General features: G+C 42.7%; 1 protein-coding gene across 1 annotated transcript in view; it reads right to left on the minus strand.

Moving 5' to 3' along the window:
- Positions 1–265: 265 nt before the first annotated feature.
- LOC103512240 (thyrotropin-releasing hormone-degrading ectoenzyme-like) overlaps positions 266–15,389 on the minus strand; it is a 20,193-nt gene continuing 5,069 nt past the window's right edge. The window contains exons 2-13 of the mRNA XM_026825769.1: positions 14,816–14,998; positions 10,853–11,008; positions 10,262–10,377; positions 8,821–9,019; positions 7,396–7,468; positions 7,188–7,337; positions 6,900–6,959; positions 5,623–5,737; positions 4,913–4,994; positions 2,362–2,684; positions 851–1,113; positions 266–505 (exon numbers count right to left, since the gene is read on the minus strand). Of these exons, the coding sequence (XP_026681570.1) occupies positions 266–505; positions 851–1,113; positions 2,362–2,684; positions 4,913–4,994; positions 5,623–5,737; positions 6,900–6,959; positions 7,188–7,337; positions 7,396–7,468; positions 8,821–9,019; positions 10,262–10,377; positions 10,853–11,008; positions 14,816–14,998 (1,960 nt within the window). The remainder of the gene's footprint in view (positions 506–850; positions 1,114–2,361; positions 2,685–4,912; positions 4,995–5,622; positions 5,738–6,899; positions 6,960–7,187; positions 7,338–7,395; positions 7,469–8,820; positions 9,020–10,261; positions 10,378–10,852; positions 11,009–14,815; positions 14,999–15,389) is intronic.

The following is a 15,389-nucleotide window of genomic DNA, read 5'->3' on the forward strand; positions in this document are numbered from 1 at the left end:
CATTTTAACTCGACCATTATGCATTTTGTTTGGATGCGTGTTTGTTTGTTCCGCTATAACTCGCGATTGCCTGGTCTGATTTTGTACAGGTTCACGTCAAAGCACGTCTCAAGTTCAAATTGGGGGTCCGAGAATTGAGCGGGGCCCATTTTGGCCTAAACTTGAATTTCCCCAATAGATGAGTCACTAATTTTTTTCCTCATGGTGGATTTCACCAATAACTTAATGAGAGATCTCACTAAGTTCTCCCATTAGTTAAATCTCTTTAGTCATTGTTGAAATCCACCATCAGTGTGGTAGGAACCCTATACTTACCGAAGTCAGGCGCAGAGTTCTTGGTCCACTGTTGGAACATGGTTCGCGCTTCGTTAATGCAAGGTTCGTGTCCGGCTGCGCACAGGATGTGTTTGGTTTTAGCGCGGAAGTCCGACTTGAGCGCGGATTCGTCAGGACTAGTCGCGCCAAGCGCGTCAAATACCGGCTGGATCAGTGTACGGATGTATGCCTGGGAATCCAATGGAATTAAATTGAAAAGTGAGGTCTTGGTTGCTCACTTTACGTCTTTACACTCCCATGTCCAAGACACAAAAAGTGAAAAGGTAGATACACACCACCATCACGTTACGTCACGTAAAGTCATGAGGAGTCAGAAAGATGTAGTTGAAAGTTTTCCCATAAGATTGAAGGTAATTTCGTTCACGACAGCCACACTACCATCTTACGTCACGTCACGTCACGTGATGGTAGTGTGCCTGTCCTGAACGAAATGACCTAAAATCTCATGGGGAAACTTTCAACTACATCTTTCGAAGTCGCTCTAAATCGGCGACATTGATCGCAACCCACTCACATCAAACGGACGCGCAAGCTCTGTGCCGATGAACTGCTTCCTCATTTGTTCCGCCAGAGGGTAGAACGTTCGCCACACGGTGGGTTCTTGCTCCTTGCGTAGCAGATGCGTCATGTTAAGCGCCACGGTGTAGTTGAGACGCCCTATGAGCGCCAGGGAGAGAGCATCGTGCAGTACTTGGATGCGGATGGCTTCGGGGAGCGTTGTGGCCTTCTGGGAGAGGAAGTACCAATTCTGTAGGTCGTAGTTGACGATGAAGGGACCTGGAAGAAAAACAAATGGGTTAATTTCATGAGATAACAAACAAATGGGTTAACCTCTTGAAATGTGAACATTGGTTTTGTAAATTTTTGGCCATTTCTTTCACCTCGCTCGGTTTTGGTGGTATAGTGGTCAAGACTCTCGTTTGGCAAATCAGAAGGTCGAGGGTTCAATTCCAACCGAGATATGGGATTTTATCATCAATATTGACAACTTGCTGGAACTTTGGTAACGCGACTGTCTTGTAAGCGCTAGGCCGCGGGTTCGATTCCTACCCAAGGCAGATTTTATCCTGAACGAATAATGGGTCGAAAATTCGAGAGCGAGAAAATTGAGAAATCACATTGATTGAATAATGTTCGCTCTCGGAATGGCCGACTTTCTCCTATCCTGTCTTCCTTCTTCGTCGATTTCGGGACGATAAGACCTTATCAGTTACAGTTCCCTCTATCAAACCTCTTGCATTTATAATGAAACTCCTTGTTTCACCGTAACTTTTGATCAGTTTGCCCGCTTTAAATAAAATTTAGCAGACATGTTTACTTGATTACATTGTTTACCATACAGAGGATTTGTAAATGCAATTTCTTTGTGTTATGTCACAACTTTGGTGCTCACTGCAGCATTGTAGGATTTTTCCAATATCTCAATAATCCTAAAATCCAATGTTTACCTACCATGCTGGCACCGGTCGCTATGCGCATTTATATGTCATAGCTACTCATTTTCCTCACGAGGCTGAGTGGGCCCCGCAACAGCCAGTCACGGGATCAATCATTTGCATGATACAAATTTCTTGACCCCGCCGGGAATCGAACCCGGGTCTCCCGCGTGCAAGGCGAGTGCAGTGACCACTACGCCATGGGAGCTGACTTCATTTATGATAAAGCAGAGCATTTTTCACATCTTTTTGTGGGTATCACAGAACTACTAAGTGCTTCCTTTGCAATCAATTTCCATCTTTTAAGAATCTTTTTACACTGATGGTAATGCGGCCACTGGTCGCAACTCGATTAAAGTATTAGCTACTCAATTGTCCTCACGAGGCTCAGTGCATCCCGAACTCCAAGCACAGAGCCGAAAAAACTTCGACCCCGCCGGGAATCGAACCCGGGACCTCCGTCGAAGCCTAGTGTGATACCCACTCGGCCAAGGAGGCTACTTGAATGGGAAGTATTATGTCTTCTTGACCACCTGATGAAGGACATACTACGTAATGAGCATGCTACAACACAGACCCAAAAAAAAACCCGTTCCGCCCTGTACCAAATGGTTCAAGATCCAATACCTTTTAGCCACTTTGATTCCCAACGCCCCGAAGAAATGGTTTAAAAATGAAGACCGGAAAGTGCAGAGTCGTTCTTGGAACAGGCCACTTACCTGTGTAATGGTAGCCGAATTCTCCTCGTAGTCCCGAGTGACAGTGACCAGGGGCAGTCTATCCTTAAACATCCAGGACTGGGCTACCCCCTCCATGGTGGTAGGTGGCATAGCTATCGGCATCTTCCCTACCAGCCGTGCCTGCTCTGTGAGGGTTTCCCAGAGGTCTACATCCGTGTACATTTTGAACTCTCTGGAGGACGACAGGAGAAATAGAATTGAATAGAATAGAATAGAATAGAATAGAATATACCTTGTTTATCCTGCCCGAATAGGACTGAAAAGTCCCTTTACCCCAGCAGTCTAAAGTCAAACCCAACGCGAACTGAACGCGTGTTTTTCATTTCACTTCCTCTCCTAGCGTATTTCTTCGAATAAACGCGGCGTCTTAGGTTAGGTTCCGGAAATCTGCACTCTCGATTAGCATCAAATACAAAATTGTTTCGTGATTTCTCCGCTAGATGTCATGTTTGTTGAGCTTTCACAATTTTTACCCCCACTCCTAACGCAGAGTGAACGCCTCTTCGATGCGGCGCGACACACTTACTTTCCATGTCCAGAAAAACCAAAGCCCGTTGTAGAGGAAAGGCCTCTCCCAGAGGTCTACATCCGTGTACATTTTGAACTCTCTGGAGGACGACAGGAGAAATAGAATAGAATAGAATAGAATAGAATAGAATATACCTTGTGTATCCTGCCCGAATAGGACTGAAAAGTCCCTTTACCCCAGCAGTCTAAACAAGGTCTCGTATATTTGATGGGTTAAAGAATAATACATTTCCCAGAGGTCTACATCCGTGTACATTTTGAACTCTCTGGAGGACGACAGGAGAAATAGAATTGAATAGAATAGAATAGAATAGAATAGAATATACCTTGTTTATCCTGCCCGAATAGGACTGAAAAGTCCCTTTACCCTTTACCCCAGCAGTCTAAACAAGGTCTCGTATATTTGATGGGTTAAAGAATAATACATGTATCAGTAACAATTCAATAAAAAACACCTTGCTTAACATAAAAAATAGGTCTTTTTTTAAGAGGTTTGTCAGAGGGAACTGTAACTGCTAAGGTATTATTGTCCCGAAATCGAAGAGAGAAGGAAGACAGGATAGGAGAAAGCCGGCCGATCCGAGAAGAACATTATCCGTTCAGGATAAAATCCGCCCCGGGCGGGAATCGAACCCGCGGCCTAGCGTTTACAAGGCTGGAGAATGAGTTATGCCAGCCTAGTTAGCTTGGTTGGTAGCGCGTCTGCCTTGTAAGCGCTAGGCCGCGGGTTCGATTCTCGCCCGGGGCGTTTAAAAAAAGTAAAAAAAAAAATCTATACCTATAGCTTTGCTATAACTGTAGTAATGAAAGTAAAAAAAAAAAAAACACTTCTCTCAAACACTTTCACTATAGGAAAAGCTGAAGAGAGAACTGAGGGAGGACAGAGATAGGTAGATACTTGAGAATGGGAGAGGGAGAGAGACAGACAGATAGTCACGCTTAATACCTATAGGGATAAACTGAGCGAATGAATACAAATAATGAAACGGAGAGAGATAGAAATAGGTTTGATTATGAGAGAGAAGAAGAGAGGAATAGCTAGCTTGGATCTTACTAGAATCGTAAAAGATTACGAAAGAGAAAGAGAGAGAGAGAGAGAGAAAAAAAAGAGAGGGAGAGAGAGAGAGAACTTTATGAAATTACTCTTATGACAGAAAAGAGAAAGAGGGATAGAGGTTAGCTTACGTGAGTAAGAGAGAAAGAGACAGAGAGAAGTGAGGAAAAGTTTTTTTTAGAAAAATGAAAAAGGTTTTAGAAAGAAAGAGAGAGGGATAGAGAGAGAGGCACTGAGGCAGGGAGATAGAGAAAGAGGGAATGAGGAAAAAGAGAAGATGTGAAGATCTGTTATTTCAGATAAAGAGAGATAGAAAATGGGGACTTATACATATGTTAGGCTCAATCCCCGAAATTGTCCATTGAGCACCTGAGAAACTGGAAGTTGGTGGTTCGAATCCGAGTCAAGTTATAAAATTTATCTAGGTGTAATAATCGGGGAACGATATTTGTGACAAGCATTTAAGTAGGCCTCGGTGGTGTAGTGGTCAAGGCGCTCGTCTGATAAACAGGAGGGCGTTGGTTCAATCCCAGCCGAGGTATAGAATTTTATCCTCAATATAATTTGAGAATTTGACCTCAATAATAGTAGTAGCCTACTGCTGGAGTAAAGGGACTTTTCAGTCCTATGCGAGCAGTATAAATAAGCACTATATTAGTATTATTATTATTATTATTATTATTAAAAATTCCTTATAGACTAAATCATGTTCATAGGGTGTGATTTTGCATTTGGAAGACAGGCATAAGCCAAAGGTGGAGATGTGTGGACGCCCTAAGAGGGAGAAAAGTCTTGTCCCTAGAGTCTTCAGGTCTTACCTTCGCACTAGGAATGTCTGGAATCCGGCCTTGAAGCTCTGCGTTCCAAGAACGTGTTCCAGCATGTGAAGAATCAGCTGCACTGAAACACCCAAACAGAAAACTTACAGCTAGTCTCTGCGCTCTGTTTAAACGTCTCCTGGAGCCAGCCTAGTTAGCTTAGTTGCAGGGGGGTGTCAATTAGTGTACGATTTTGAGTTCGTTCTGCGCATGACGTCATACGGTGACAACTCGTGAATCTGAAATCTGATTTCACGTCTCCTGGATAGAGTGACTATAGAGTCCCATGTTTTGTATTGGATTTGAAACCGGGCAATTCAATTTACTAGGTGAGTACCCAAAGCTGTGTCCACACATAGTCCTCGGTTGTGGATCGACGGCCGACGACTCTGTGTGGACTCAGCTTAGTCCCTATTGTGGTAAGTAACTTAGTCATTGTTCTTTTTTTTTACAAAGTTCTTCTAAACCTAGCTCCCACGAGCAATATTTTAATCAGAAATATCCAAAAATTCAGCAACTTTTTTCCTCTCCCTCTCCAGACTTTAGGTAATTCTGGAACATTTCTCTTGACTTTTAGGTATGTAATAGGTACCTAATAGGTTTTCTCTTAAAATTGCTCAACATTCGAAGCATTTGTTTTGCAACTATTGCGAAACAAATGATTCCGGTATAGGTAGGCATTGCCATGAAGGCAGGACTTTCAGACTTACGTTTAGAGACATCGATAGTTTTCTTCACATAGGGAGAGATGGGAACTGGTTTACTATATTCCAAGTACAGTGTCTGGAGATTGTTCAGGTAAGAATTGAAACTTGGCTGCTCGATCTGAAACAAAAGATAATAGGATGGGGGTGGATAGCAAAAGTTGAGGGGGAAAATATGTACATAGTTTAGCCCTAACCCTCGTCCTGTTTTCCCTAACCCTCGTCCTGTTTTTCCGTACCTTCGTTCTGTTTTCCCTTACCTCTCCTCGGCCGTGTCATCTTCTTCCTCAGACGAGTCAAGGTCTGCGATGCGTATGACTTTAATTTCCCGAGTAAGAACATTGAGGCTGGGAGACGCGTTGAGGAGAATGGTCCTACTAAAAAAGTTGCCATCAGCCTAGTTAGCTTGGTTGGTAGCGCGTCTGCCTTGTAACTAGTCTAGGAAACGAAGACTTTTTGACGGACAAAAATGACGTATAGTTCTGATTTTTTGCCCAAAAGGTCGGGGATGGTGTCCTGAATAAGGGGTCAAAAGTCTCAAAGCGAGACTTTACGGCTAGCGGAAGTAGTCCTACTAAAAAAGTTGAACTAGAAGGGCGTAAGTGTCATTTTTCGTGACTTTTTTTTAGTTTTTCGCAAATATCTCGAAAACCGTTGATTTTAGCCAAAAAATTATGCGATCAATTTTGTTCAATTTCTGGACGTCTTCTTTCTCTCTTCGATTTCTGGACGATAAGACCTTAGGTGTAGGCGACGATGTCCAGCCGCACCTAATAGGAAAGGAGGGGTTCAGGAGGTGAAAAAATAGAAAATTGCCCCAATCAGGCTCCAGCCGCACCTAATAGGAAAGTAGGGGTTCAGGAGGTTAAAAAAATAGAAAATTGCCCAGTTTTTCGCAAATATCTCGAAAACCGTTGGTTTTAGCCAAAAAATTATGCGATCAATTTTGTTCAATTTCTGGACGTCTTCTTTCTCTCTTCGATTTCTGAACGATAAGACCTTAGGTCCCCTTTTCCCTTAAGTGTTACAGAGTTCCCTCTATCAAACCTCTTAAAAAATTGCCCCTGAGAAAGCTACTGTTTATGCATCTTACTCTCACCTGTTTAAGCATAGTACCCACCTTTGAGCACATTATTCACGTGTTAACGCATATCACACACCTATTTATGCATTTTACCCACTTGATTATGCACATTATCCACCTGTTCACGCATATCACCCACCAGTTTACACATATCACCCACCTGTTTACCCATGTTAACCACCTGTAACACATTTCTCACCTGTTTCGCCACACTGATAGCAAGGAAATGTGGGAACGACCTAATGGCCGAGTTCTCGACCTTTGAAAACAAAAACAACAATAATGAACAACTTCTAAGCTGACAGTCTAAGCCTCGGAGGAGGCTTTTTGTGTTCGTGTTTCCTGCCAAATAAATACTAGATATGTCCTTTGAAGGACCTTTGATACTAGATATGTCCTTTGAAGGACCTTTGATACTAGATATTATGTCCTTTGAAGGATCCAAGGACTTATTTGGCAGGAAAAGACCTTTGGCAGGAATACTTACCCGTCCTTTGAATACTCCGTCCCCTGGATAGGGTGTGAGATCTAGTCTATAACCCCGCGGTAGGATGTTCAGAATGGTTTTGCACGATGCTAGGCCAAGCAGAAGTGAAAGCACAAGGTACCTCTGGGCCATACTATAATTGTGGCTACTCTGAGGGAAAAAAATAGAGTTTACGCATATCACCCACCAGTTTACACATATCACCCACCTGTTTACACATATCACCCACCTGTTTACCCATGTTAACCACCTGTAACACATTTCTCACCTGTTTCGCCACACTGATAGCAAGGAAATGAAAAAAATAGAAAAAACATCACGAATAAATAATGCAAACATGACCCTATAATAAGTCATGAAAATGACCCTGTAACTAGTCATAAACATGACCCTATAATAAATAAAGTAGTCGTGAAAAAGACCCTGTAAATAGCCATGAACATGACCCCGCCTATAAATAGTCATGAACATATTAACTCTATACTTGTCATGAACATAACCCTATAACTAACCATGAACACAACCCTGTAATTAGCCATGAACATGACCCTCTATTGCAGGGGTGGCCAAACCGGGAACCGCGAGCCCATTTTAAGGGAACCAAAAAAAAAAAAAGGGAAAAAAAAGTGTAAATGTACTTTATTGAGTAGGTACCTAATGGAGATATTTTGAATATTTCGGTAGGTAGGTACCTACATAGGTAGGCTTGCCAAATATCCAAAATGTCGATTCGGGACGCGAATCCGCGAACATAATTGCCAAACCGCGAACATAATCGCAAAATCCACGAACAAAATCGCGAAATCCGCGACCATAATCGCCAAATCCGCGAACAAAATCGCCAAATCCGCGAACATAATCGCCAAACGCGCGAAACGGAAGCGTTTTGCGTAAGTTTATATCATGCCAATTACTCATGCTCAGAGAGTCTGACAGACAGCTGTCTCGAGATTTTTCCACCACTCTGTCTCAAGTCTGTCAGACAGTTGTCTCGAGATTTTTCCACCACTCTGTCTCAGGTCTGTCAGACAGTTGTCTCGAGATTTTTCCACCACTCTGTCTCAGGTCTGTCAGATGGTCTGAGCGTGGGCGCGTCAACGCGAAGAGTTACGCCAGGAGGGGAAGTGAAATGAAAGACACGCGTTCGGTTGGAGTCATACCCGCGTAAAACAGAGCTTTAAAAAACGAGTTCCTGAGAGATGTTCCCCAGGACTGGCTGACTTGAGACCGAGAATTTTTGTTCATAAAATGTGGGTGCAAAATTGTAAATCTCTGATAACAATGAGACTTGCCAGCCTAGTTAGCTTAGTTGGTAGTGCGTCTGCCTTGTAAACGCTAGGCCGCGGGTTCGATTTCCGCCCGGGGCGGATATTATCCTGATGGGATAATGTTCGTTCTCGGAACGGCTGGCTTTCTCCAATCCTGTCTTCCTTCTCTCTTCGATTTCGGGACGATAAGACCATAGCAGTTAAAACGAGTTCCTGAGAGATGTTCCCCAGGACTGGCTGACTTGAGACCGAGAATTTTAGTTCATAAATGTGGGTGTAAAGTTGTAAATCTCTAATAACAATGAGACTTGCAATACCTTCACATCCCATCCTCCTATTCGACCGCCCCTCCCATGCAAACTTACTTGAACATCATGAGTCCCCAGGAGTCTATCGGCTCGTCCTCGCTGAAGTTGGGTAGGGCTACCAAATTGAGTTCGGGTAGAGGGAATGGCCGCGACATGTAGAGCTCGAGAGCAATCAGGACGCTTGGTAATAGGGAGTGGGCCTTACTGAGGGACAGGTAGAAATCGTGCCGACCCCATACACTGGATTTGATGCCGACTAGGACAGAACAAGTGTAAAAGTTGTGAAAAATTTCCCACAAAAATCCCTGTGTTCTGTAAAACTCAGTAAAGTATATTATAATTTTAAGCCCGATTTTCCAATTAAATGGAAGTATTCTCATCTGCCGTTCAACTCACAGTATTCCGAAATTCCGACTAGAGCGTAACCTGAACGGATATTGGAAACAAAGTGGAAAAGTTGTGAAAGATTTCCCACAAAAAACCCTGTGTGTTCTGTAAAACTCAGTGTTTGTATGATATGAGTTTAAGTTGCCGTGGTTCCACTTTCACTTCCTTATTTTTTCGGCTATACTTGACATTCCGAATTTGAGGTGCACTCAGCCTCAGAAAGACAGTGTAATCAGTAATTGAGTAGCGACCAGTACGTAGGTAATTGAGTGGGTATTTGAAAATTTGAATAGCACAGGAGGAGGCACTAGTCATGTTCCTATCGTTGACTAATTCACTAAAATTGTGAAGAAACTTCTAGCTTCGTCTCAAACAGTTCATGAGTGATTCATTCTTTTTGTTTTCATGGTTCCTCACAACTCATGGATTAATTAACCCTATTTTTATAGCGATTTTCTTTATTTGCTATACTTATTGCCGGTTCACATAGGTACATATTTGTTACGGCTCTTTGTCAAACGTTCGATAAGGTTGAACCTAATCTTATTTAAATATAAATGGCCTTCTACAGAGTCAATTAGTATTATGTATTAAATTCGTCTGCTTTGTCACTTCTTGAAAAGAAAATTGTCTCCACGTGTAGTGTCAAACTAATTATTCACTTATTTCTTTATATTATAATTTTAAGCCCGATTTTCCAATATAATGTAGGTAAGTAAAGCTAGTGAAGTGGAGCACTCCAGTCAAGTACAGTCAAAATATTCTTTGCAATTAAATGGCAGTATTCTCATCTGCCGTTCAACTCACAGTATGTCGAAATTCCGACTAGAGCGTAACCTGAACGGATATTGGAAACTAACTGGGAATCGGACTTATCCCTTCAATTTCCTCTTCCCACCTTAGGTAAAGCTAGTGAAGTGGAGCACTCCAGTCAAGTACAGTCAAAATATTCTTTGCAATTAAATGGAAGTATTCTCATCTGCCGTTCAACTCACAGTATTCCGAAATTCCGACTAGAGCGTAACCTGAACGGATATTGGAAACTAACTGGGAATCGGGCTTATCCCTTCAATTTCCTCTTCCCACCTTATTTGTTACTGGACTGACTTACCATTCTCATAGTTGACAGGAGGGACTTGGAAGTCATGCATGAAGAGTGCCAGGGATCCTACAGACATGGGAGGAGATCTCTGGAAATGATCCGTGATGAATGCTCCCTCCTTGGTGCTGAAATGAGACAGTTTGGTCAGTACAGTGACATGACTCAAGACATGACAGTTAGTAGGTAAGTCAGTTTTTACTTATCTAAATGATTCAACTCGGTATGATGCCAACCCAACCTCAGGACAGTGACATAACAGTTTCTAAAGTAAGTCAGTTTTTACACATCTAAAAATCTAAATGATTCAATTCGGTATGATGTCAAACCCAACGCGAACTGAACGCGTGTTTTTCATTTCACTTCCCCTCCTAGAATAAACGCGGCGTCTTAGGTTAGGTTCCGGAAACCACTCTCGATTAGCATCAAATACAAAATTGTTTCGTGATTTCTCCGCTAGATGTCATGTTTGTTGAGCTTCCACAAATTTTTACCCCCACTCCCAACGCAGAGTGAACGCCTCTTCGATGCGGCGCGACACACTTACTTTCCATGTCCAGAAAAACCAAAGCCCGTTGTAGAGGAAAGGCCTTTTATACTCACAAGTTGACCGTGTCATGGATGGGCATGCTGGACATGATTTGGAACTCGGTCTTATGCGTGACGCTCAGTTCAAACCAGGTCTTCATCTTAGGTTCGTCCATACAGGGGAACACTTGACGGGCGAGGCCATTCTTCAAGTTGAGGCCCACGATCCATCTGCAATCAGGAGGCCACAGGCCAACAAACATAGGTAATTAGACTAATCAGATATTAGTGCGTTTTTTTTTTTTTACTTTTTTGCCCTATAGGAAGGAAAGTAATGTAATCAAGTCAAATTTTCGATGCTCAGTTTTTAGTGCCAAAACACGGTTTGAGGTCCCAGCGCCCAAATCCAAAGTTTCAGCCATTGGTCCGTGTGTGCCTGTCTGTTTGTAAACAAAATATCTCGAGAACGGTAAGAGCTAGACAGGGTTGTCCAACCTTAGGGCACCCGAGGGCCGCAAGAGACCAATGTAGAGAGTTGGCGGGCCGCAAAAACTCAACTCACGGGGGGGGGGGGTGGCCTGGGGTAATGCAATTATATTATANNCCCGCGTCCTGTTTTCCCTAATCCCGCGTACTGTTTGTTTCCGTACCTTCGTACTCTGTTTTCCCTTACTCTTCCTCGGGCCCGTGTCATCTTCTTCCTCAGACCGAGTCAAGGTCTGCGGATGGGTATACTTTAATTCCCGAGTAAGAAACACTCTGAGGCTGGGAGACGCGTTGAGGAGAACTGGTGTCTGTTCTTCGACTGTAGGCGACGACTGTCCAGCCGCACCTAATAGAGATTAACATCGGGTAGAGGAGGTTAAAAAATAGAAATTGGCCCCCATCAGGGCTCCAGGCCGCACCTAATACGGGAAAGTAGGGTCAGGAGGTTTAAAAAAACAGAAGATTGAGAAATGGTGACTCCCAGATTCGCTATAGGTTACGAGTTACTGACAGCCAACTGAATTAGGGTGGAGAGACAATAGGGGTTCAGCAGGTTTGAAGAGAATATAGAAAAGATTGCCCCGCAATCAGCTGCTCGCAGGCCTGGCACCATAACAATAAGCAAACGTAACGTTTGGCGGTCGATAATCAGTCGAGGGTTTCATAAATAACTGAAGAATTGCGCCTTTTGTTTCTCAATCAGGCTCGCAGCCGCAGCCTAATAGGAAGTACGGGGTTCAGGAGGTGAAAAAATAATAGAAAATTGCCCGCAATCAGGCTCCAGCCGCACCTAAATAGGCAGTAGGGGTTTCAGGAGGTTAAAAAAATAGAAAATTGCCGCCAATCAGGCTCCAGCCGCACCTAATACGGAAAGTAGGGGGTTCAGAGAGTTAAAAAAATAGAAAATTGCCAGCCAATCAGGCTCCAGGCCGCACCTAATAGGAAAAGTAGGGGTTCAGCGAGGGTTAAAAAATAGAAAATTGCCCCGAATCAGCGCTGCGCAGCCGGCACTAATAGGAAAGTAGGGTTCAGGATGGATGAAAAAAAATAGAAACATTCGGCGCCAATCAGGCTCCAGCCGCACCTAATAGGAAAAAAATAGAAAATTGCCCCAATCAGGCTCCAGCCGCACCTAATAGGAAAGTAGGGGTTCAGGAGGTTAAAAAAATAGAAAATTGCCCCAATCAGGCTCCAGCCGCACCTAATAGGAAAGTAGGGGTTCAGGAGGTGAAAAAAATAGAAAATTGCCCCAATCAGGCTCCAGCCGCACCTAATAGGAAAGTAGGGGTTCAGGAGGTGAAAAAAATAGAAAATTGCCCCAATCAGGCTCCAGCCGCACCTAATAGGAAAGTAGGGGTTCAGGAGGTGAAAAAAATAGAAAATTGCCCCAATCAGGCTCCAGCCGCACCTAATAGGAAAGTAGGGGTTCAGGAGGTGAAAAAAATAGAAAATTGCCCCAATCAGGCTCCAGCCGCACCTAATAGAATAGCATGGATAGAATTAAGAGAGCATAAAACATAAAATGGGAAAGAGAGTGTAAAACAGAATAGAAAAGGGCACCAATCAAAAACTGTTGATATAATGGAAATTATTGGGAGAACGACCTAATGACCAAGTTCTCGACCTTTGAAAATAAAAACAACAATAATGAACAACTTCTAAGCTGACAGTCTAAGCCTCGGAGGAGGCTTTTTGTGTTCGTGTTTCCTGCCAAATAAATACCAAATCCGCGAACATAATCGCGAAATCCGCGAACAAAATCGCCAAATCCGCGAACGAGAGAATTAATTTAATTGTTTACCTTATTATTTATTTTATATGACTAGGGACACTAGGGATTTTCTGAAACCGACTCTAGTTTCGCCTCTCTCGTAGGATTTTTCAAGATGATAGAACTTGATTTTCAAGATGATAGAACAAGATGATAAATGTTGTTGTTGTTTGTGTGGGTGTTGGACTGTTGGACTGATCTTGAATCAGCTGTCAAGGAGGATAATTATATATTTTGGGTGTCTAATATGAATCTAATCAAATCATTCCCTTTGTTCGAAGAGCTTTTTCGAAAAACATTATTTGTCAAGTAATCAAGTGAATATTTTAAATGTTACTTTAATTTTCAAGTAATTATTCCTAAAAATACACTAAAACTAGAAAAAAATCACCAAAAAAGTAAATTTTTCAAAGAAAAGGAAAAAAACGAAGGTGAGCCTAATCTGTAGAGAAAAATCCTTTGCCTAATCCAAGCTGGCGAAATAAGCTCAATTGGACATATCCTTATTAAGAGCTGAAGAGACAACAATCTGTCACTAGGGGAACCAGGGGCCAAATGTATTTGTCAACGTTATGGTGCAGGATATCTGCGTCGGATGTTTGCGATCAGCAAAGCTATCGTGACAGCTTGTTGGATGTCTTTCCGATTTGATAATGTAGAGGTGTGTCCACACACTGAAACCGTACACTGCCTCGACAGCATAGATTTACTTTTTTATCTCGTCCATCGTCATCGACCATAGATCAACGGTCGGTACCTACTTCTCTCTTGTTTTCCCTAACCCCCGTCCTGTTTTCCCTAACCCCCGTCCTGTTTTCCCTAACCCCCGTTGGATGTCTTTCCGATTTGATAATGTAGAGGTGTGTCCACACACTGAAACCGTACACTGCCTCGACAGCATAGACTCACTTTTTTATCTCGTCCACCGCCATTGACCATTAATCAACGGTCGGTACCTACTCTTCTCTCTTGTTTTCCCTAACCCCCGTCCTGTTTTTCCGTACCTTCCTTCTGTTTTCCCTAACCCCCGTCTTGTTTTCCCTATCCCCCGTCCTGTTTTTCCGTACCTTCGTTCTGTTTTTCCGTACCTTCGTTCTGTTTTCCCTTACCTCTCCTCGGCCGTGTCATCTTCCTCCTCAGACGAGTCAAGGTCTGCGATGCGTATGACTTTAATTTCCCGAGTAAGAACATTGAGGCTGGGAGACGCGTTGAGGAGAATGGATAATTAGTGCGTGCCAAAAGTCAGTTCTACGGCTACGGGCGGTTTGTGGTAGTATTATTAAAATAATTTAATATTATTTAATGCTTAAGGTAGGAAAAACCACATACCTACTTTGTTTTTTCATTTTTTATAAGTTTTAACAGCAAAAAAGATGAATGTCCAGTTTCATAGGCGACGATGTCCAGCCGCACCTAATAGGATAACATGGGTAGAGGAAGTTATAAAAATAGAAAATTGCCCCAATCAGGCTCCAGTCGCACCTAATAGGAAAGTAGGGGTTCAGGAGGTTAAAAAAATAGAAAATTGCCCCAATCAGGCTCCAGCAGCACCTAATAGGAAAGTAGGGGTTCAGGAGGTTAAAAAAATAGAAAATTGCCCCAATCAGGCTCCAGCCGCACCTAATAGGAAAGTAGGCGGGTTGGACAAGCCTGCAGCTAGAGACTTGAAATTTGGTATGTAGGTAGTCTACAAATGTGACAAGGATGCAACACGAAACTTCGGTTACCATCGCACAGCGGTTACCATGTAAACTTTTTTTTTTTTTAAGTGGGATACTCACCTCTTCTGGTTGTTACTGTCCATGTAGGTCTGCTGCCAGAAGGCCTTGCTGGGATGATTGGCCAGGGTGCCATCAAACGTAATGTCTATCTGATAGGTGACATCGCGCTTTATTTTGTTTTCAAGTTTAATAACGAGTTCTTCTCTTTCAGCAATTCTCTCAACCGTCTTGATCGGGAGCTTCCTGGAAATCCAGAGAGAATTATTTAATTGTTTACCTTATTTTTTATTTTATATGACTAGGGACACTAGGGATCTAGTTTCGCCTCTCTCGTAGGATTTTTCAAGATGATAGAACTTGATTTTCAAGATGATAGAACAAGATGATATATGTTATTGTTGTTTGTGTGGGTGTTGGACTGATCTTGAATCAGCTGTTAAGGAGCATAATTATATATTTTGGGTGTCTAATATGAATCTAATCAAATCATTCCCTTTGTTCGAAGAGCTTTTTCGAAAAACATTATTTGTCAACTATAATCGCCAAATCCGCGACTATAATCGCCAAATCCGCGAACATAATCGCGAAATCCGCGAACATAATCGCGAAATCCGCGAACATAATCGCGAAACCC

The sequence above is a fragment of the Diaphorina citri genome, unplaced genomic scaffold (assembly GCF_000475195.1).
Source record: "Diaphorina citri unplaced genomic scaffold, Diaci psyllid genome assembly version 1.1 scaffold813, whole genome shotgun sequence".
In the NCBI taxonomy this organism is placed as follows: domain Eukaryota; kingdom Metazoa; phylum Arthropoda; class Insecta; order Hemiptera; family Psyllidae; genus Diaphorina; species Diaphorina citri.